The sequence below is a fragment of the Hemibagrus wyckioides genome, linkage group LG07 (assembly GCF_019097595.1).
Source record: "Hemibagrus wyckioides isolate EC202008001 linkage group LG07, SWU_Hwy_1.0, whole genome shotgun sequence".
Taxonomy (NCBI): domain Eukaryota; kingdom Metazoa; phylum Chordata; class Actinopteri; order Siluriformes; family Bagridae; genus Hemibagrus; species Hemibagrus wyckioides.
This window is the reverse complement of record NC_080716.1, coordinates 6,622,573-6,644,356: the sequence shown is the minus strand read 5'-3', so window position 1 is coordinate 6,644,356 and position 21,784 is coordinate 6,622,573. Positions and strand designations below refer to the sequence as shown.

At 38.0% G+C, this 21,784-nt stretch overlaps 1 protein-coding gene across 2 annotated transcripts in view; it reads left to right on the top strand.

The window, feature by feature from the left end:
- chd8 (chromodomain helicase DNA binding protein 8) overlaps positions 1 to 21,784 on the top strand; it is a 57,541-nt gene that overhangs the window by 5,443 nt on the left and 30,314 nt on the right. For both annotated transcript variants that reach the window (XM_058394025.1, XM_058394024.1), the window contains exons 3-12: positions 1,922 to 2,200; positions 3,154 to 3,270; positions 3,962 to 4,425; positions 10,618 to 10,726; positions 11,860 to 12,063; positions 14,938 to 15,006; positions 15,083 to 15,138; positions 15,230 to 15,347; positions 18,244 to 18,327; positions 18,434 to 18,571. In XM_058394025.1, the coding sequence (XP_058250008.1) occupies positions 1,922 to 2,200; positions 3,154 to 3,270; positions 3,962 to 4,425; positions 10,618 to 10,726; positions 11,860 to 12,063; positions 14,938 to 15,006; positions 15,083 to 15,138; positions 15,230 to 15,347; positions 18,244 to 18,327; positions 18,434 to 18,571 (1,638 nt within the window). The remainder of the gene's footprint in view (positions 1 to 1,921; positions 2,201 to 3,153; positions 3,271 to 3,961; positions 4,426 to 10,617; positions 10,727 to 11,859; positions 12,064 to 14,937; positions 15,007 to 15,082; positions 15,139 to 15,229; positions 15,348 to 18,243; positions 18,328 to 18,433; positions 18,572 to 21,784) is intronic.

The window sequence follows — 21,784 nt, the reverse complement described above, 5'->3', positions numbered from 1 at the left end:
TATGTCTATTGAACATTCAAAGTGTGAAGGTATGATATTTTATATTATTCACAGTACTATTTAGTATTATAATTATTTTACTTTAAAATTTGATTTATTTATTATATTGCTGTCATTTTATTATTTTGCTATTCTATAACAGCTTTGCTTATGTTATCCTTTTTGCATTTTTAAACAAATTCCCTACAAATTCAAGATCTATTTTATTGGACTTTCATTTCACAGAAGCAACAAAATTGCTTACCAATGGCAATATGAAGCCTGTGGCCAAAACCAGGAAGCCGCTGCCCTTGTTAATCAATTGTGCGCTGACAAAGTTAGCCCCGCTGTCTGTCATGCAAACCATGCGGTCTTCAGGCAGTGACCATGATGCCAGCGCATCTTTTAGACCTTGACCAATGATCTCACCTGTGTGGTCATCTGGAAAATAAGATGTCTGCAGATAGTAGCTTTGGAGTTGCCAGGTTTCACTGTGAGGGGGAGGTATGGTCCCGATGTTCTGCTTGACCACAAATCGGTTGTTGTGGCAAAAACCTTCTGCACTTCATGCGCAAGTTTTAGGCAACTTGACACGTATAGTTTAGGCCGCACTGTTTCACTGAAGTATTTTCACCCAGGCAGTGTGTATCTTGGGTCTAACGTTATTTAAAAGCTGTTTTAAACCAGCTCTCAATGGCAACCTGTAGTCATACACCAAGTTCAAATATTTGTATGAAAAAATATCAAGGCTTGAATCCCCGACACTGATAACTTTTAAAAAAGAAGAAAAAGGAAGGTAACTGTGTGATCTTGCAGGATTAAACTAGCCAAAATAATGACCTGCAGTTGTTATAAAGCCCTGCACTTTATATAATGCATTTCCAGATCATTATATAATGTATTTATTCACAGAAAATTACGTTGTTTTTATATCGCTGTTTATAAAAAAAACACCCCTAAAACTATGGGGGGAAAAGTTGGTTGGTCATTTATACTCGCTTTTCAATATGAGAGGTTAAGCAGAGAGGAGAAATGTTCATTAAAGTAACCAGTCTAAGAAACGTATAGAATGAATGTTTAAACTGACTTTTACATGGCATTTTTCATCTTTTCCATCTATTTTTTTTGTGTTTTTCATTGGGCACCAGTGGAACACGCTAAAGTATTAAATCCAGGTTTTGCATTTTTAAACCACATGCTACTATACTGAGCCGTAGTGTACAGAATGTGGTTTGTAATGTTACTTGCCTCTCATTATTTGTAACTGAATCTCTAAATTCATCATTAAATGGAATGTGCTTCATCCTATAGCGTGTTCTGATAGTTTCCTGCAGTAATATTTTTCTACCAGTGAGGGTGGTATAATTTCAAAACTTACATACTATAACATTCTTACATTCTATTTAAAAAACACAGATTTAATAATGTAAATACTTGATATGATGTTCCTGAGCTGCTGATTGTCACCATGACTATAATAATAATTCTATCAGCACTGTGTCAGGATGTCCATTTGGAAATGGCAGGTCATTTATAGACCTCTATTATATGTCAGCTCAGATACATCAAATGTTATCACGTTGTGAGAGAGTATAGAACATGGAAACCAACGGAAGTGTGAGTATGAAAGTGTTAAATATTACGCTATTAAAAGGGTAAGGGTTCTGGACTTTTGGAGTACCTTTTTATGAAGAAGTAAGGTGTTCAATTGGCCTCTCTGTTTTGGTAAATAATCTGCCTGATATCTCAAGCCAAACCACTTCACACTGATATCATAACGGATATTGGCTAATGATGAGGTTTTGGGAAAATTATTTTTTTTAAAACTCTGTTCCATAAGGAATGAGAGTCATTCATAGCTATTATAACAGTATAGTTGTTGTTGTCTTTATTATTATCAATGTCAATATTAATATTATTATTGTTCTTTCCTACCCCTCAGGCTGAGCCTAAAAGAATCACGCTGGTCCTGCAGCCGCCTTCTCAAGGTGGGACAAACCAGGCCAGTGCAGTGACAGTTGGTGGCACTCCGTCAGCCGGAGCTGGACAACAAGGCCAGCAGCCCAGGCTTGTATTGGGTTCCCTGCCGGGGAAATTAGTCCTTCAGGGTGGCCAGTTGGCAGCTCTTACCCAAGCTAGAGCAGGCCAGACGGGGGCACAACCAAAAGTGCTCACTATCCAGCTTCAAGTACAGCAGCAGCCCAGCCAGCAGGGAGCCAAGGTGAGTCTAAAGGAATGCTTCAGACCAACTTATTCAAATTAAATTCATGGTTGTTTGCAGGCTATGGGGATATGCTGCCAGTGCCAGCCTGGGTTTTATTTAAATTGTTTTATTGATAAGAATTGTAATAGCCAATTATTAGTATTTCAGAAACTACTGACCTTCTGGGAATTTCCCACACAACAGTCTCTAGAGTTTACACAGAGTGGTGCGAACAAAGAAAAACATCATTTGTCCCTTGCGTCAGCAGACTGCTTATCCTCAACAAGATGTTTCAGATTGGTTTGAGCTGACAGGAAGTCTTTAGAAACTCAAATTAGCACACTATACAACCGTAGTCAGCAGAACAGCATGTTCTTGGTTGAGAGAAGAAGATAGTGATGTGAACTTCTGTAGCCCCGCCACCCCAGTGGTTGATGATTTGTGCATGATGAGATGCTTTTGTGCACAACAGGGTTATAAAGAGTGATTAAGTTACAGTATCCATCCTCTCAGAACTCTCTTAACAATGCATTCCTACCCAGTGCTTTTTTTTTTTCCTCTGACCATTCAGTCTAAACCAGAGTGTTGTGTGTGTGTGTGTGAAATTCTCAGGAAGTTAGCAGTTTCTGAAGTACTCAAGCCAACCCACCTGGTACTAGTATTCATGCCATGCTCAAGGTTACATAGATCACACTTTTCCCCCTTTCTGATGATAAATGTGAACATTAACTGAGGCTTTTGACTTATATTTATGTGAGATATGTTAGGAAGCGAGAGAACAGTCAAAGAAATTCAGACATGCTTTGGGCAAATGGGTGTGTTAAGCAGCTTTAGAAATAATCAATACATTATATTGGTGCTTTGCTATTAATGCACAGGATGACCAGAAAAAAACCCTCTTATAACATGATATCATGTTATTTTTCTCTAGCTACCGATGAGAACTAAATCATTAACTTGCCCTTATTCAGTTCCAGCTAGTTTCTAGTACCGCAAACGCTGGTGGCTGCCACCAAGTAGTCCAGGTTTCTCAAGGCCAAGGAGGACAAAGACTGGCAGTGCCTGTTAAACTTCTACTACAGCAACAGGTATGACTCAGAGTTTATATTTGTCTACATGGGATCAAACACAATAACTTTCTGGACAAATAAAATGCTAATTAGAAAATGATTCATTCAAGCATGTATTGCAGTGTACACTTATCACATCTGACTGAAACCAGTAGAATGCCTCCCAAAGTTACTTTAGCATTTTTACTTATTAGCTCAATTAAATTTAAATAAAATCCTAGCTCTGGTGAAAGGGGACATTGATACTGGTTGCACATCATTATCCATTTCCACTCATAGTCAATATAAGCAAAGAGAAACCTAAAAGATGCTGCAGTAGTTGCAGTATCCTTCATCCAAGGAAGACTGTAAGGATATGAGTATCTCCGGCTATAAGGAGGTCTCTATAGACAGACATGAACTTGGGTATTGTAAACTCTCCTTTCCAAATTTTTAGTTGAGTCACGTGCCATCAGGTTGCCATCAGGTCCGCACAAGTGTATCTGAAGACCCACTTGAGATCAAGCCACCTCTCCCTTGAATTTAAATTGGCATAAACTGTGCACACTCATAAGGGAAATGTGTTTAAATTAAAATGCTGCCATTCTTATATTTCAGGCAAGAAAATGTTTTGTAAATTAACATAATGCATTAAAGCATTTTTTTTTTTTTTTTTGCTAAGGCAAGATAATTAAATTGACGTTATTTCTTTTCTTTATGATTTTCCTAGACAAGCTCAGCTTCTTGTTCTGGGGGTGCTGTTTCAGTGGTGAAGGTCATCAATACCTCAGCTGGATCTTCTGCCAACTCCACAACTACTTCGCAAGGTTTACGTATCATCAAAGCCACTGAGCCCTTGCGGAAAGTGGAGACTCTGTGTAAGCAGGAGAAAGCCAATCGAATTGTGGCTGAGGCCATTGCTCGAGCTAAAGCCCGTGGTGAGCGAAACATCCCACGGGTGCTCAGTCAAGACGAATTTCCTGCTAGACAGACATCCACTGACCTGGATGGTGTTGCAAGTCCAACTGGGACCAAGAAGAAAAGTGCGGGAGGGAACAAAAAGAAGAGCCCTGTATTGGGTGAGCCCACTCTGAAAGCTGCAGTTGGAGAAAAGAAGGTTAAAGTGAAAAGTGCTGGATCTGCCGTGGCTGGAGGAGGTGGAAGCTGTAAGAGCAAAGGGAAAACAAAGCCCAAGTAAGTGTGTGTGTGTGCATGTGTAAGCAGAATTTTATCAAGCTTAGGGGCAGTTAAAATGATGAACCAACTGAATGAAACGAATGAGTTTGAATGAAACGACTGAAATTTAAGTGTTAAATGGACTGCTATACAGTACAGTGTATTTTATCAATGTTAATATCAATACCAGTGTCAGTGCTAATTCCTTCCAGTCTAATGCTAATGTTGGATATATTTTGTCTCAGGACATTAAAACACAGTACATAGCTTTTGGATAGCAAAATCATGAGATGGTTTGAATGATTCTCTCTTGACATACTGTGCTGTCCTGTCAAGGACTTTGTTCATTGTCTCAGCTGACTTCTTGAGAAATGTTACTAAAACGTTTGGCACTTGGCAGCAAAAGGTGGGAGATAATCAGTGTTATTCTTGTCACCTGTCAGTGGTTGTAATGTTATGGCTGATCAGTGTAAGTTACTGGGTTAAGAGTTTTTGAACAGATTGAACTTTTTGTATGGGAAAAGTGTAAAACGCTTACCATTCTAAAGTCGGACCATTCGTGGAAGCAAAGTAGAAATGTATGAAAAGCTCCCAAAAATATTGGGTTATTGTATTAATACTCAAACAATTAAAATAAAAGATAAAATGTATTTATTTGACAGCTCAACCTGCATCATCTATTTATCCTGCGTCACAGGCAAATGAATGCTTAAGAACTACACCCATTCATTAAAGTCCCACTGACTGATCAAGTCTGGCTGCAGTACAAGCACAAACATCTGTTTCAATCATCACATTAAACCCTGGAGAGAAGTCCAGATAAATTTGCTACACCTAGAACTTCCACATATGTGTAAAAAAAATAGCTGTGAAACCCCCCCCCAGAAGGCCTCTACAGTATGATGCTGTATTGCAGATGACGCAGGCTTGAAAAAGAAAACTGCTGTATATTTATAACCATTATGTAAAAGTTATAGCATGACACTGTTTTATAGAAATACAGTCAAATGCTGTTAGAATACTGGTAACCCTTTACTGCTAATGTAAAGGTAATTTCTAACAAATCATTTGAAGCAGTTTACTGACTTGATCTTTGTATGTTATTAGATTTGTAAGTATTATTCTAATCAGAAGATATTCAGAAATGTTTTGAATTAATTTTTTGTTAAATTGATACTGTTTTAGTTTGTTGTGCTTGCCGGTCTGTCTGGTGGCTCTCTTCTGAGCATTGGCTGCAAGAATTAAAATGATTTGAGAGTGAGCTGATACAATACACAGGTTGCACAGAGGTTAATGAACTCGCTCATGAATGAAGCATGATCTTCAGCTGAGCAAAAATCTACCACTGGATGTGCAGAATGTTTTATTTCACATGAGGTTGATTAACTCAGATTAACAGATTGGCTGTTATGTTCAGCACAAAATTCACTGACGTGATACAATTTACTAATTTACAACCTCTGTGTACATGCATGCATATGTTAGATTATTGGTTAATGCTTTTCTAAGTTCTGTGCAGTCTATTCATTTAATTGGAAAAAAAAAAGATCATAGTAAATTGAACTTCCTGTTGTGTGACTGGCTTTAATTGAGCACAGAAATATTCAAATATTGACAAGAGGAGTTTCGATCAAATCAGAAAGTTTTAATACATTGTCCCAAAGTTTGCTGATCACACTGAAGTCCCTAAATATGTGTAAATGGGTACAAACCATGTCCATACAATATACAGAGACTTCCTATACACTTGTGTGCTTTAAACTGTGTGGCAACAGTGTGGGAAAGGCCAAAGTATAGGTGTGATTGGTCAGATGTCCATGATCTTATGGCCGTATAGTGTCTACTAAACACACAACACCTCCTTTCTTCTAAGAATTCAAAATATATGGCCTCAAGATAACAAGGTGGTCTGGTATGAAGTACACATATGGCCTTGTGATTGAACATTGACATGCTTGTTATTGATATTCTATGGATTTCATATAATTGTAATGAAATGTAACCCCTTTAGATTCAGTGGGCCATACCTCCCAGTAATACTTTCCTAAAATTTCCATCACTTCACCTAGACGTTGGATTCTTTTAAGTGCAATAGAAATATGTGCTGCAGCTTAAAATGCTCACCATCACCACTGTTAATAGCACACAACCTATTCTTTTCTCACTAGTAGTTTGGTGGGAAATGATTGAAAGCTTAAGTATGGATGTCTGCATAAATTTTATTGTCCATTAATGGATGCTGCAGTGAGTAAGTGCTCTAGGTTGCACACGAAGTGAAGCGTTCTCGGTCAGTTTCCAATATAAGGCTGTTTATTTCATTCCTGGCACCTGTCTGGAATTGTACATATCATAGGCTCCATGTTGGCATTTTGTGCTGAGCATGCCAGGCTGTTTGGGAGGCATGGTCAACAGCCTTGGCTTCAGGGGTGGGTGTTGCTAACCCTAATCCTTATAGGGATTGCACTTTCATGGGGATCTTTTTTCCATGGACATGTGCATGCTTGGGTGATTTGTAAAATTCAAGCGGGTGCTCATTGTGAACAAGTATAATGCTCATCTCATGCCATAGTGGAAGTCCCATTAGAAAAGTACGAATGCCTTTCAGATCAGTGCGTCACAAAGCTAGCTAAAGCTGTTGCAAAGTGAACCTGGAGGTATTTATAAATGCATGGACTATTCTGGAAGTTGCTTTCTAGATGTTGTTATTTATGTTTTTGGGGTCAATATTTTATGTCCTTTAAGCTATTTCCTGATTTCATTACATCTAAGGAGAGCAAGTCGCAGCTCTCCAGACACAGACGCCAATGATCAAATGTTTTTCCTCCATGTGGGGGTGCCTAATTGTAACATTTTCCATGATGGCAAAAGAACTTATGATGCGGTTTAATTTAATCTGCTTCTCTTTGGTAAACTTCTGATTGGGTCTGTAGTTTTCATGCGGACTGTTGAGTTCAATGCTGGGCTATTGGATGAACAGCAAAAACATTCTGCCAATAGCGTCTTGAATACTAATGATTTAAGGTCCAATTGATTATTTATAACTTTATTTTGTTTAAAAAGAAAGAATTATGCTTTGTTGTCTCTGGCATTGTTCCTTGATGGTAAGAGATTCAGTCTGTCCAGTTCCCTTTGTTTAACAAAATGGAGATTTTATCAAAAGTCCAGGGGCAGGCAAGCGTGGAAAATGCTAATGGATAGCACTGGTTGATCATATGCCATTGGTAGAGGTGAGCATTTGTCTCATTACAATCTCTGATGAGAGAAATGTAGATAACCTCTTTTCAGCCAGATCGAGCAGGGCAGTCAGCCAGAGAGGGAGTGTTTTTCTCTTTTTTACAGTCCATTCCTGTTAACCAGAGAGTTCCAGGGTTGTAATTTGTTTTTTTTAATTTTAAAGAAACAACAAAAATATTATTAATAAAGAATTTATTTTTAGATTATTGTTAGTGGAAGGGTAAGTGGCTTTTGTAGCACTGTTTACGGTGCAGATTGTATTAAATCATTTTTAACAATGTTTAGTTCATTCCCTGTTACACATTGTATACTAGTTAAGGATGCCACAATACTCAATATAATATTGAACTGTTTGGTACGACCTCCACGATTCAATACATGTATGTGAACCGCGGTTTTTTCGTTTTTTTTCCTTAAAACAATAATAACCATGTGTTTTATTACTCTCTGAACTGGCTGGTTGTGTTTGCCTGTACTGTATGTCTACGTGCTGAGACAGACACGTCTCCCCGCGAGTAAATATCCAATCAGTGAGCGCTAAAGTTAAGGGTGGTAACCATGCTTGCGATGCTGGCGTCAGATTTCACTCTAACCCTGGAGAGCCGTGAAGTGAGACGGAAATACGAGGAAGCAGTGCCGTCTTTCAGATCTGTGGTATAGGAACATTTTGGATTTGTTGTTGACTATGATGCCGATTAAATAAGAATGCTAAACAAAAAAAATGACTGAAAAAACGCGCAAAAAATCAAAAACGAATTGGCTAAAGCACAAAGCCTTGTTCTAATAACAGATATTTGGACCTCACGGGAGAGTTATCTCACCCTTACTGTTCATTACATAGCGGATTGGGGAAAAAAAAGAGCGCCGTCCTCCAAACCCGTCCCCTGTAATAAAGTCATACAAGCGCTAATTTTTATATCTCACTATTTTCAGTACACTATGAATGTGTACAAGTTGATTTTTGCATTTAAGTTAAATAAAGAGAATTGCAACTAAAACCAGGTTTTTTTCTTCTTAACATACTTATTGTTCCTGTCACCTAAGCAAAGAATAATGGAAAAAAAAACTTTAATTTGCCAAGCCATCCGAACCGAAAACCGTGGTACGTATTGAACCATGGGTTAACTGTATTGTTGCATCCCTAATACTAGTACAAATAATTGCTCAAAAATATGCCTGAACAGTCCACAGCTCTGTAGAGATGGAAAATGGACAGAGGAAGATACAGGTTTACAACTCAGGTGATCAGAAAAGCATCTCAGTGTGCACAAAACATCAAACATTGAGGGGCATGAGTTACAGCAGCAGAAGACCACATTGGTGTACACTCCGGTCAGCCAGGAACATGAATCTGAGGCCATCATGAGCCCAGTCTCATCTAAACTGGACAGTTGAAGATATGGAAGCGAAACTTGGTCATTTTCCAGTTTTCATCTGTTTTAGTGAGTCTGTGCCTAGACTTTGAAACAAACCTCTTTCTTTTGACTGTAGGTAACTTGAAAGTTAATTTTCTTTGTCATTGTGGTACAGGTGGCTTTGCTGTGTTTGAAGATTCTTGCCAATGACCATGAATTCTTAGATGTTTGTGGCACTGCTGCTTGTTTGTCTGTTGGGTTGGGCAGTGCTGGCTCAGGCTGACACCTGTCTTGATCATCCAGCGGTGGTAGGCCAGCACAGAACTGAACACATTTTTTTGTACCACAGTTTATGGCACTGTTGGAAATGGTGGAAGAAATATAAAGTGCTTCCCATTTTATATGCAACCTGTTTACAGCATTCTCTGCAAATGACATTGTTTTGTTTTATATTCAAACCATCTCCAAATAATGGAGCCACTGTTTTTCTTTTTACTAACCAGGTCTTCTATGACTCTGTGGACTGGTGTGCTTTCACCCTCTGATGTACCCAGCAGGGTACAAGGGTGACTATTTACATAGAGCCCTGGCATTATTATTTCACAACTGTAAGACTGTGTGTATATACCGCATCTGTGTCCCAGCAATCATGTGTGTACACACTTCTCAGTCACTTTGGATAAGGGTGTATGCCAAATGCCTTAATGGTGATGTTTGCAGACAAGCAAAGGTTGGCCAAGGCCTCTAGATTGGTTGTTTAAGGGCTATTCCAAACAATGGGCAGTGAGGGTGTGCAGTGTGTGTGTGTGTGTGTGTGTGTGTGTGTGTGTGTGGTGATTTGTCAGGTTACAACACGCAAAATAGAAATAACAGAAATATTATTAAATGGTTATTCTCTTCTCTCAGGGGATGACTGAAGTGCTGTATTTATATTGAGTGCTGCATTAACATGGGTGCAAATAACATCTAATTTTATGTTATACATTTTTCTGAAATTACACCATAATTCACCACCAGCAAGTGCTATTTATCTTTTAATAGCCTGTTATTATTACTTAAAAAAAGAAAGTGTGATAAATCGCATGGATGATGGGGAAAGGGGTCCTTAAAGACTTCCTGCACTGTCATTGCATTGGGCCAAGGATTCTGTTCAATGTCCCTGACCATATGAGTAATAAATGTGATTTTTATGAAAATTTCTATACTGATACTGCAGTCTAGCTAGAATGTTCTAACGCAGCATTGTTTCACACTGTACTCTCCATGTATGGGTTATAGTTGTATTAAATCCCACTTTTATCCTGAGTAGAAGAATGTTTAACACTGTTAACCCTGCATTGTGGTGCCGGAGTTAAGTGCAGTGTGAAGCTCTAAAATTTAAATAAAATTCAATTTCAGAGTAATATAACTGAACACATTCAAGAGGATGTTGGTCTACTGATTCTTAGTCTAGCCCACTTGACATTGAGTGGCCCTTTATCTAAATAAGTTGAACACTCCTTGTGGTTAAGCATTTAATTAAAAGTACCTAATGTTTTTTTTTTTTAATTTGTATGACTCCGTACTGAATGTTAATATATCCATATTTATCTTTTTGTTCTGTTTCTTTGCTTTTCTCCAGCACCATCACTTTAGTGGGTGGTAAAAAAAGGAAAAGAAATGCATCTTCAGACCATTCAGATGGAGAACTGAACCCTCCTGCCACACCTCTCACACAGGAAGAATCTCAGGTAAGGTTGGTTTGTAGTTCTGAACATGTGAGGGTGTCATCAGCAGTTAGTTGCATAGGTGTCCACTTCATACTTCAATGTCCACTAGAAGGCAGAAAATGAAAAACTATTTGAAAGTTTCACTTAACTGCAGAATTAATTTCGAACACTGAATACATGTAAGACCCTAACATGACATTTAAACCATTACATTTCTAAAAGAAATGTTTTTTTTTTTATTTACCAACTCTTACTTAAAGGTCATATTAACTATCTTTTTATTAATGAACAATGTTTTATTTATCTAGTGTGGTATGAACTAATATGGTATTTTGTGCCCAAAGAGATGAGAGGTACAGCAAGCCTTTCTCATTTTCTTATCTCACTGAACATCAGCACCTTTCATATGCTTTATGCTCATTATTTTGCTAAATTGGAGTGATGTCAGATTGAGTCTTTATAAACTGCATCTTATCAGATACTTAACAGGACACGCTACCCTTCCTTAACTAATCTGTTGTGCCATAAGTTCCAGTACAAATCACAGTGCTCCTGATGTTAGAGCATGTATCCTTTGGTGGCTTGTGTTAATATTTTCATTTTAAATAGTTATTTTTGATTGTGATGGAAAATTTTTGCTAGTGGGAAAATGTGTTGTGTATATTGTTAGGAGACCCAGCACACAAAGGTGCAGGAACCAAAACATGTTTACTCAAACTCATGATTTCTTGCATAGATTCACAAAACTGAAAAGGCATATTTATATGACATTTATTTTTATAGACAAGATTTTTGGGACATTAGCAAAGTTTGAGCCATGGGAATACACAGGTTGCAAAGCTACAGTCATGTGGAAAAAGAATGTACACTCTCCTTCAGTTAGTCCCATCAGGGCCTAAATAACAACTGTGTGGTCCTCACCAATTTCTATGAACAAATGACCTCAGATGACAATTAATCAAAATGATCACTGGATTACTGCAACAGCATGGCTAACTACAACCAGTCAGCCTTCTGCATGCATTTCACATGTTTTGCATTACAATTTCAAAACCTGACTTAAATGTATGTTCATCTATGAATTGTTTATTGTTTCATGTTAAAACTGGCCAATGAACTGACTCATGTTGATCATAATTTTGGTCTCCCAACAGATGAGACGTTCTAATCGTCAAGTGAAGAGGAAAAAGTACACAGAGGATTTGGATATTAAAATTACAGATGATGAAGATGAGCCAGGAGAAGAAATTGATGTAATCACCCCAGCAGCCATAATACCTACAGGACATTCTCAGTCAACAGGGACTACGTTCCAGGAGCTAGAAGGGGATGGCCTTCCCAGCATGCAGTTCTTTGTGGTAACATTTAGAGCTTGTTTTATTTATTTATTTATTTATTTATTTATTTATTTATTTATAACCTGCCAGTTAGTATGCAGTTTCACATAGTTTTTTTTTTTTGTAGCTATTAACAGTGATGTAATTCAAACGTAAAATGTTGAAATATATATATATATATATATATATATATATATATATATATATATATATATATATATATATTTATATATATATATATATATATATATATATATATATATTAGGGATGCAACAATACAGTTAAACCACGGTTCAATACGTACCGTGGTTTTTAACCACAGTTTTCGGTTCGGTTCGGATGCCTTGACAAATTAATTATTTTTTTTCCCCCCATTATTCTTTGCTTAGGTGACAGGAACAGTAAGATGTTAAGAAAAAAGAGAACTGGTTTTAGTTGTAATTCTCTTTATTTTACATACAGTGAGGGAAAAAATTATTTGATCCCCTGCTGATTTTGTACGTTTGCCCACTGACAAAGAAATGATCAGTCTATAATTTTAATGGTAGGTGTATTTGAACAGTGAGAAACAGAATAACAACAAAAAAATCCAGAAAAACGCATTTCAGAAAATTTCTACATTGATTTGCATTTTAATGAGTGAAATAAGTATTTGATCCCCTATCAATCAGAAAGATTTCTGGCTCCCAGGTGTCTTTTATACAGGTAATGAGCTGAGATTACAGTAGGAGCACTCTCGGGGAGTGCTCTTAATCTCAGCTCATTAACTGTATGAAAGACACCTGTCCACAGAAGGAAGCAATCAATCAGATTCCAAACTCTCCATCATGGTCAAGACCAAAGAGCTGTCCATGGATGTCAGGGACAAGATTGTAGACCTACACAAGGCTGGAATGAGCTACAAAACCATCGCCAAGCAGCTTGGTGAGAAGGTCACAACAGTTGGTGTGATTATTCCCAAATGGAAGAAACACAAAAGGACTGTCAATCTTCCTCGGTCTGGGGCTCTATGCAAGATCTCCCCTCATGGAGTTTCAATGATCATGAGAACGGCGAGGAATCAGCCCAGAATTACACTGGAGGATTTTGTCAATGATCTCAAGGCAGCTGGGACCATAGTCACCAAGAAAACAATTGGTAACACACTACGCCATGAAAGACTGAAATCCAGTAGCGCCCGCAAGGTCCCCCTGCTAAAGAAAGCACATGTACAGGACCATCTGAAGTTTGCCAGTGAACATCTGAATGATTCAGAGGAGAACTGGGTGAAAGTGTTGTGGTCAAATGAGACCAAAAACCAGCTCTTTGGCATCAACTCAACTTGCCATGTTTGGAGGAGGAGGAATGCTGCCTATGACCCCAAGTACACCATACCCAGGTGACAGGACAACTGCACCGCATGGACGGGGCCATGTACCGTTAAATTTTGAGTGAGAACCGTTAAATTTTGAGTGAGAACCTTCCTTCCCTCAGCCAGGGCATTGAAAATGGGTCGTGGATGGATATTCCAGCCTGAAAATGACCCAAAACACACGGCCAAGGCAACAAAGGAGTGGTTCAAAAAGAAGCACATTAAGGTCCTGTAGTGGCCTAGCCCGTCTCCAGACCTTAATCCCATAGAAAATCTGTGGAGGGAGCTGAAGGGTCAGCCCCAAAACCTTAATGACTTGGAGAGGATCTGCAAAGAGGAGTGAGCCCAAATTCCTTGAGATGTGAGATGTGTGCAAACCTGGTGGCCAACTACAAGAAATGTCTGACATCTGTGATTGCCAACAAGGGTTTGCCGCCAAGTACTAAGTCATGTTTTGCAAAGGGGTCAAATACTTATTTCACTCAATAAAATGCAAATCAATGTATAACTTTCTTGAAATGCTTTTTTCTGGATTTTTTTGTTGTTATTCTGTCTCTTACTGTTTAGATAAACCTACCATTAAAATTACAGACTGATCATTTCTTTGTCAGTGGGCAAATGTACAAAATCAGCAGGGGATCAAATAATTTTTTCCCTCGCTGTATGTATATATATATATCTCATTATATATCATTATATATTGAGGAAACGTTCATTTTTTCTTATTGAGGATGTTAGTGAGTGTCTTCTGGACCACCGTCAAGTCAGCAGTCTTCCCCATCATTATGGTAGTGTGTACTGAACCTGACTGGGAGATTTGTGGTATTTATACTGCGTAAAAAATGATTTGCTCAAAGTGGAAATGAAATATTCTAATGTTTTGATATATTCTTTTTCAGTGTTTTTGAGCTGTAGGCCACAATTATCAAAATTAAATAAAAAAATTTTTGGAACATATATATATGTCTATGAGTCTAGAATATATACACTTCTCATTTTCTGAAATAACTTGCAATTTTTCCTGAGCCTTTAATGGCATTTTAACATACTCCTGCTGAAGGAATAAACTGTCTTGAATTTTTAACACAGTCAAATCAGGACATAAACAATACCTACTGCTCTCAGAGCAACCCAATCAACAGTACCCTACTACTATTGCTGGCAGTTATATCCAGTGCCCTCAGGAAAAAAGTCTATAAGTGACCTGTTTACCAAAGCTAGGATTAGCCTCCTCTCATATTATTGCTGATTGGCGTTAGAGTTTAATGAAGGATGGGTGCCCAAGGTTTGGAAGTTATTTTTGTTATATGCATGCAGACCAACTGATCCACTGTGGCAAACAGGGAACAGCCGAAAGAACAACAACAACATATGTTAATATATATCTTTGTTGATGGTTTTGGTATGTATGTGAGTGGGCAAAAGATGTTGTGCATGTGTTTCTTACCACCCTTGGTGTTTACACTGGGTTAAAAGAACCTTAGTTACATATGTAAATAGAGTTTTATTGAACCTGAAACATTTCATTTTTTGTATGAACCAGGAAAACCCAAGTGAAGAAGATGCTGCGATTGTAGATAAAGTTTTATCTATGCGCCTTACCAAAAAGGAGGTGAGTTAGCACTCATGACTGTCCAATTCAGAAACTTGTCTTTGGTTCAATAACCTATACACTCTACCTGCTATAGGTATCTCCAGGCCAATATGCTAATGTCGAGGAGTTCTTTGTCAAATACAAAAACTAGTAAGTACTGGTTTTATTTATTTTAGAAAATAAAATACTTCATGTTTCTGTATTTCTGCAAGAGTAAATTTACATGCAACATAACTTCCAGCTCATACTTGCACTGTGAATGGGCCACTCTGGAACAACTTGAGCGGGACAAGAGGATTCACCAGAAGCTGAAAAGATTTAAGGCTAAGCAGTCACAAATGAGAACCTTCTTCCAAGAGGTTAGTCTTTATTTAAGAATGCACACATGCATGCAGACCGTTAACAAATTCCCATTTTCCCCTTAGATCTCAGAGTTGTGACAGCTTGATATTTTGTATTGCTAGAACAATGTCAAAGGGAAGAAAAAACTTTAGAAATTTGTGACTTTTATTGAAGTCTTAATACAAAACACTGAAAAAGCATTAAGCAAGCCCCTATTATTTGAAACGTCCGCTGAAATCTTGAACAGGACATTAGAGTGTAACACTACAAAAAAGAAAGCAATGTATATTCCTACTACTCTTCCCACAGAATGTCATGTCACATGCCAGTCAACATCTCAGTCAGTGTTTCCCACAGGATTTGACAGCCTTTATTTGTCACATATACATTACAGCACAGTGAAATACTTTCTTCGCATATCCCATCCTTGGAGGTTGGGGTCAGAGCGCAGGGTCAGCCATGATACGGCGCCCCTGGAGCAGAGAGGGTTAAGGGCCTTGCTCAAGGGCCCAACAGTGGCAACTTGGCGGTGCTGGGGCTTGAACCCCTGATCTTCCGGTCAACGACCCAGAGCCTTAACCACTTGAGCCACCACTGCCCCCATTTTGGAGGCACTGCTCTCATTTTGTGAGACTGTGGTGGGATGGACCACTCACAATTTTATACATTTTACAGTTAAATGCTGGTTTAATTTTTAGAAAATCAAAAACATACTGGATGAGGAGGACAAGCATTTTGCACCCTGAATTTGGGCTTTTTGTGGAAAACAGCTCTATTGCCCCTTTCATAGCTGAATTCCTAGTAAGCCTCTTCTCAAGCACCATTCATGTTCACATTTTATTGGTTTCTTCTCTGTGGAAGTTTTTTTTTTTTGTCTGTTAGATTTGTATGGAGACAGAACAGAAAGGAATACAGGATGAACATATACTGATCTAATGGATCTGTAGCCTGTCATCCATCTGAAACACAGTTGTCCATCTTGGTATCTAGGGAGGGTGTAAGTAAGGGTCAGTAAAAGGGATGGACAGAAACTATTTCTCAGACCTGTCAATGACGTGATCTTTCTTGTTCCTCTAAAATACTAAAAAATATTTAGTATAAAAGCAGATTTCCAAATTTGAATAGTGGTATCCTTTGAATACCTGATGTTGAGTGTAGTGTCCTGTTGACATGGGGGTTGTTTGTATGTTGGCATCACTGACAGTAAATGTGAATTACTCTCAGTTGAAATTTGCAGCAGTTCACGCAGTTGCCTGTGTTTTTTATCTTTAAAAAAAATCTATACTTTCTACAAACTGATTGAGATTTGTATTGTTTGTATACAGGAAGTTTATTGTGTATCTATTTTTCTGATTTGTGAATTTTGTGTCAACTTGTAAAGTCATTTTAGCAGACTGAACTATTTAATATTACTCTCTGCGTATATAAAAACAAAATCTGTTTCTCACTTAAAAAAGTAACCATGAAGTAAGATATAAGAAATGCCTGTTTGAGGTTAAGGACAGAGAAAAGTTAGACAATATGTAAATATATGTGTCCAAGGGAAAAAAAAAAAGGCAGCTAAACTTTTTATTTCATCGTTTCCTTCTATTATGTTTAATTGTACTTCATAACGTCTACTTATCCTTCATGTTAGGGAGCGTTTACAAAAGCAGAACCTTTTACTATTGTAACTATTGTATTACAGCAATATCTCTCCCACCAACTTGGTTTCTACATTTGTATATGCAAATACTGGTACTTTACAGTAACTAGTTTCTGAGTAAAGGGTCATTATTTTTATTTCCCACACTTTACACAAAATACAAATACAGTATAACATGCTCCAAACAGGGTGTTTATGTATGGAAATAATGCATTTGAGGGTGTTATGGCACACTTGTCATGTCCAGCATACATTATTGTTGTAAAGACAGCAGATTGTGACATTCATACCGAAAACCCTCTCAAACTTTTTATCTTGAGTGAGTTGAAGTAAAATCTGTTGGTGCAAATTCCACTTAGTATACGTTTAACATCGGTCAACTACATGTAGTAGGGCGGTCACCAAAGGATTTTGCTCAGGAATGGTCTTTTCTGGCAGAAGTAATACATAGGCCCAAAGATAATGTTAATGGTAATAATGATGAGAGTTATATGTGTAATGTATGTATGTCGGTCTCTGCAGACACTCAGAAAGCAGTGTCGCACCCAAAGTGTGAAATGATTATATTGAAAATGGTCTGGGTTATGTTTTACTTAATTTTTTATTATTTATTTATTTAAAACTGCACAGTACTGCAGTTTTACCAGAAAAGCCACCATCATGCTGATGACTACAGCTGGCGAACATTTCTGCACAACTGGAAAACCTTAAACCTGAAATGGTGAAAATACTTTTACCCTCTTTTTTAGCCATCTGGACGATTGCATCATGAAACATGGAATAAAAAAACAAATAAAGAATACTTAATGAATAATCTGCCCAATTATATCTTTTTGTCCTTCAGTAATGTTAGAATGGTATTCTTAAAACCATGCAGTTCTGCTGCATTGATCTTTTCAGGCATGTTTGAGTATGTTAAAAACAAAATGGATCCGGTGTCCACCAGTTCTCCGGGCATGAATGGTCAGGCTGGTCCAAGCTTTCAGGGAGTGCAAAATAATATAGCGATGAATTTAAGGTGGATGAGAGACAACATAACCATCACCAGACCACATTAAGTTAAATCTGCTTCAAAAACAGAAACACGGGCTCACCAATTTTTTTTTTTTTTTTTTTTTCCAGGATGTTTGAAATATATTCTTTTTATTATAATAAAAAATACATTTGCAGTACCAAAGCTTGTGTTTCTATGTCAGTAAATCACTGAATACTGATGGAGAAATAATTATATTTTTCTTTATATTTTTTATTCTCTGTCAATATATAAGGATGAGGAGCCATTCAATTCAGATTATGTAGAGGTGGACCGTATCCTGGATGAATCCCATAGTGTGGACAAAGAAAATGGCGAGGTTAGAACTTTTTGGTCCAGCAAAAATATTTGTGTTGCTCTGGTTATGGCCAGAATTTGTTAATGTCTGCATGAAGTGATATTTCTCTTCTCCTGTTCTGTAATAGCCGGTGGTGTACTACTTAGTGAAGTGGTGTTCTCTGCCCTATGAGGATGCCACGTGGGAGCTGAAAGAAGATGTAGATGAAGGGAAGGTGGAGGAGTTTAAACGGATCCAGAGTCGCCAGCCTAGAGTCAAGAGACCGGTGAGTTCCAGATTTGATCAGCTACTGTTCTTGAATCTAAAGAGTAGCCCGTCATCATCTGGGTGACAGTGGATAGAGGGATTATAAATTATTACTCTTTCAGTTATCCTATCCCATCAAACTACCAAGTGTGTTGAAACAGCATTTGCATGTGTTTATGATTATGGGGAGGGGGGTGTAATTTTAGGATATCCTTGTGGTTGCACCCACTGCAGAAGAGAGTCACAATCGCAGAAGCTTTAAGCAGCAGAGTGAATCATGCAGGTCTGGAGGGGTAGAAGGAAGGACATCATCAGAACATTCAACATTTTCTTTGTATACTTAAACTTTTAATGATTCCTAAACCCCAGAGTTACAAGACTTACAACTAAGACAACTTACAATCAAGACAACAAAGGGGAAAAAATCTTTATATCAAAATGTTTGACTAAACAAGATGGTATTTAACCCTGGTCTTTGAATCTGTGATTAAGGATTTTCCACAGGCACAAGCTCTTCCCCTCTGTCCCTTTTGATTGTAGTAGACATGGTGTATCTTAATTGACCAAAAATAAGCTATAAATATTTCTTTTAAACTGAAGCTACTCACTGTAATATCCAAGCAATGGCCTAGAACAAAAAACATCACTTTTATGCGGAAAGTGTTCTTTGTGATCAATCAAATGAGACCTGAGCCTGGAAAGCGATGTTCCCTTAACTCCACAATAGAACACTTTGTTAATTAATAGTAACAAAAGCTCCCATGAGATCATGTATCATAAGATTTAAGATAGGTACTGGCCTCTGTGATCAGGACTATCTCAGAAAATGTCTTTGTAAATACAGCTTGAATTTACTCATACCTAAATAATTTTGTCATGGGACATTGTCAAAAAGGCAGCCTTCCATCAACAGATTTCCATCAATGATGAGATGGCCTACCTAGAGGAGATTAAAAACGTGTGGATATAGTGTCAGGACAATAATCTCCTCCTGAACGTCAGCAAGACAAAGGAATTGACAGTTGTCACGCCAATATCCTGGTGCAGAAGGCCCAGTAGCATCTTTACCGACTTTAAACTACCCTCTCAGGTGCTAAGGACCTTTTACCCCTTTACCATTAAGAGCATCCTGCCTGGAAACATCACAGCCTGGTTTGTGAACAGCATTAAGCAGGACAGGTGAGCTCTCCAGGGGGTGGTGTGATCTGTTGAGCATACCATTATAAGTAATTTTAAATAACAAAAATTTATATAAACTAAAGAAGTAGAAACAATGAACAAAACCTCTGAGCCTCTAAGACTCTGACTGCAAAAAGTGAGTGTCTTTGCGGAAGAACAGGGTACAGTACAGTACAGTAACCCCAGATGTACTGCAAAAAATGAAGTTAATTTAAGTCAGTCCACAGTCAGTGGAAAAAGCCAAAAACCAGTAAGGAAACAATGGGGTCATTTGTTGGTCAAAAGAAATAGAGAGGACACGCATGAGAGGCCTTACAGTGTAGAACAGGATATACAATATAGAGTAGCACATGATATTGAATAAACTTAATTTTAAACAAGAAACCTATAGTAGCCCTACTCATGAAACTTTATAAGCTTTAGAGTAAAATAAAGTAAAAGGTATAGAAAAGCTATGGGCTTCACAAAGTGAAGAAACTATGATCTATGGCAAAAGCGAGGAGATGGAACATGACCCTTTTTGGAGGCAACCGGAAGCTTGCAAAGGCAAGAACAGAAAACACAACGAGCACTGTGTGTTGAAATGTGATTAGATGAAGGTTAGATGATGGGACAGGCTGAAAAAATGATCCAACAATGGTTGAAAAGGAACATGCATGAAATGTACACTGATCAGCCATAACATTATGACCACCTGCCTAATATTGTGTTGATCCCCCTTTTGTTGCCACAAAAGCCCTGATCCGTCAAGGCATGGACTCCACTAGATCCCTGAAGGTGTGCTGTGGTATCTGGCACCAAGATTTTAGCAGCAGATCCTTTAAGTCCTGTAAGTTGAGAGGTGGGGCTTACAGGACTTAAAGGATACTTTGGATAGATGCTGACCACTGCAGACAAGGAAACATCCCATAAGAGCTGCAGTTTTGGAGATGCTCTAATCCAATCTGACACTTGCCCATTTTTCCTGCTTTTAACATCAACTTTGAGGACAAAATGTTCACTTGCTACCTAATATATCCCACCCACTAACAGGTGCCATGATGAGGAGATCATCAGTGTTATTCACTTCACCTGTCACTGGTCATAATGTTATGCCTGATCGGTGTATATAAGGACTTACTTTGGTGCAGGTTGGATGATTACGCCACTTGTACGCCTGATACTAGCTGGTTTGTTTGCTGACTTGCATGACTGCTAATAATCCATTCTGAATCCAGTTTGGCTATTTAATCTTATTAAGATTTGATTTTGAGTTTTATTGTTGTATTTTGTAGCCAGATTATGTGAGCTAGCCAGGGCCAATGTAGGGTGAAGAAGAGAACTTTCCACACTGAGCTCCCTGACATGGAGTCTATATACACTAAGCTGTGCTGGACCAAGGCCGGGAAGATAGAATGGAGGAGAATGAGGAGGAGCTTCTTCCTTTTGAGGCCATTGGGGCCCAAACAGGGGAACACCTAGAGCCTGTACATTTTCTTTCACATAGCATTCATTAGCTCAGCCTGACACATCTTAGTTTGCAAATGCACTACATGCACATTTTATAACAATATATAATACTTTATCCATGTTCATTTAATCCGTATTGTTTTGTAATCCATAACATACTGTTTTTTTCATATGCAATACTATACCATATTTTGACTGTTTATTTTTTGTGTTAAACTCATTATTACTTTATTGCAATTGTCACTTTATTTCCTTCTATATTCTTTTTTATTTTTTTATTTTTTCTTATTTCTATTTCAGTATTGTTACCACCTCCTCTGTCAGTCAGATAAGGGTTGTGTATATATAGTTGTTCTTGGGAGGAATAGCTTTATGTCCACTTTAACAGCTGACTGTGTGTTTAGCTGAGCTAAACAAAACTGTAGAAATTTTCAAACATACTCTCAATATGGTAGAATCTGTTAGACTCCTCAAGACAGCTAGGATATGGTTGGTTTAGCTGTTTTGTCTGCCAGCATATACTGGGAGCACCACATCCAGCAGTTAAGGGATCCTAACCTATTGTAATCTTCAAACCGCATTGGGGTGGAGCCAGAGCATATGA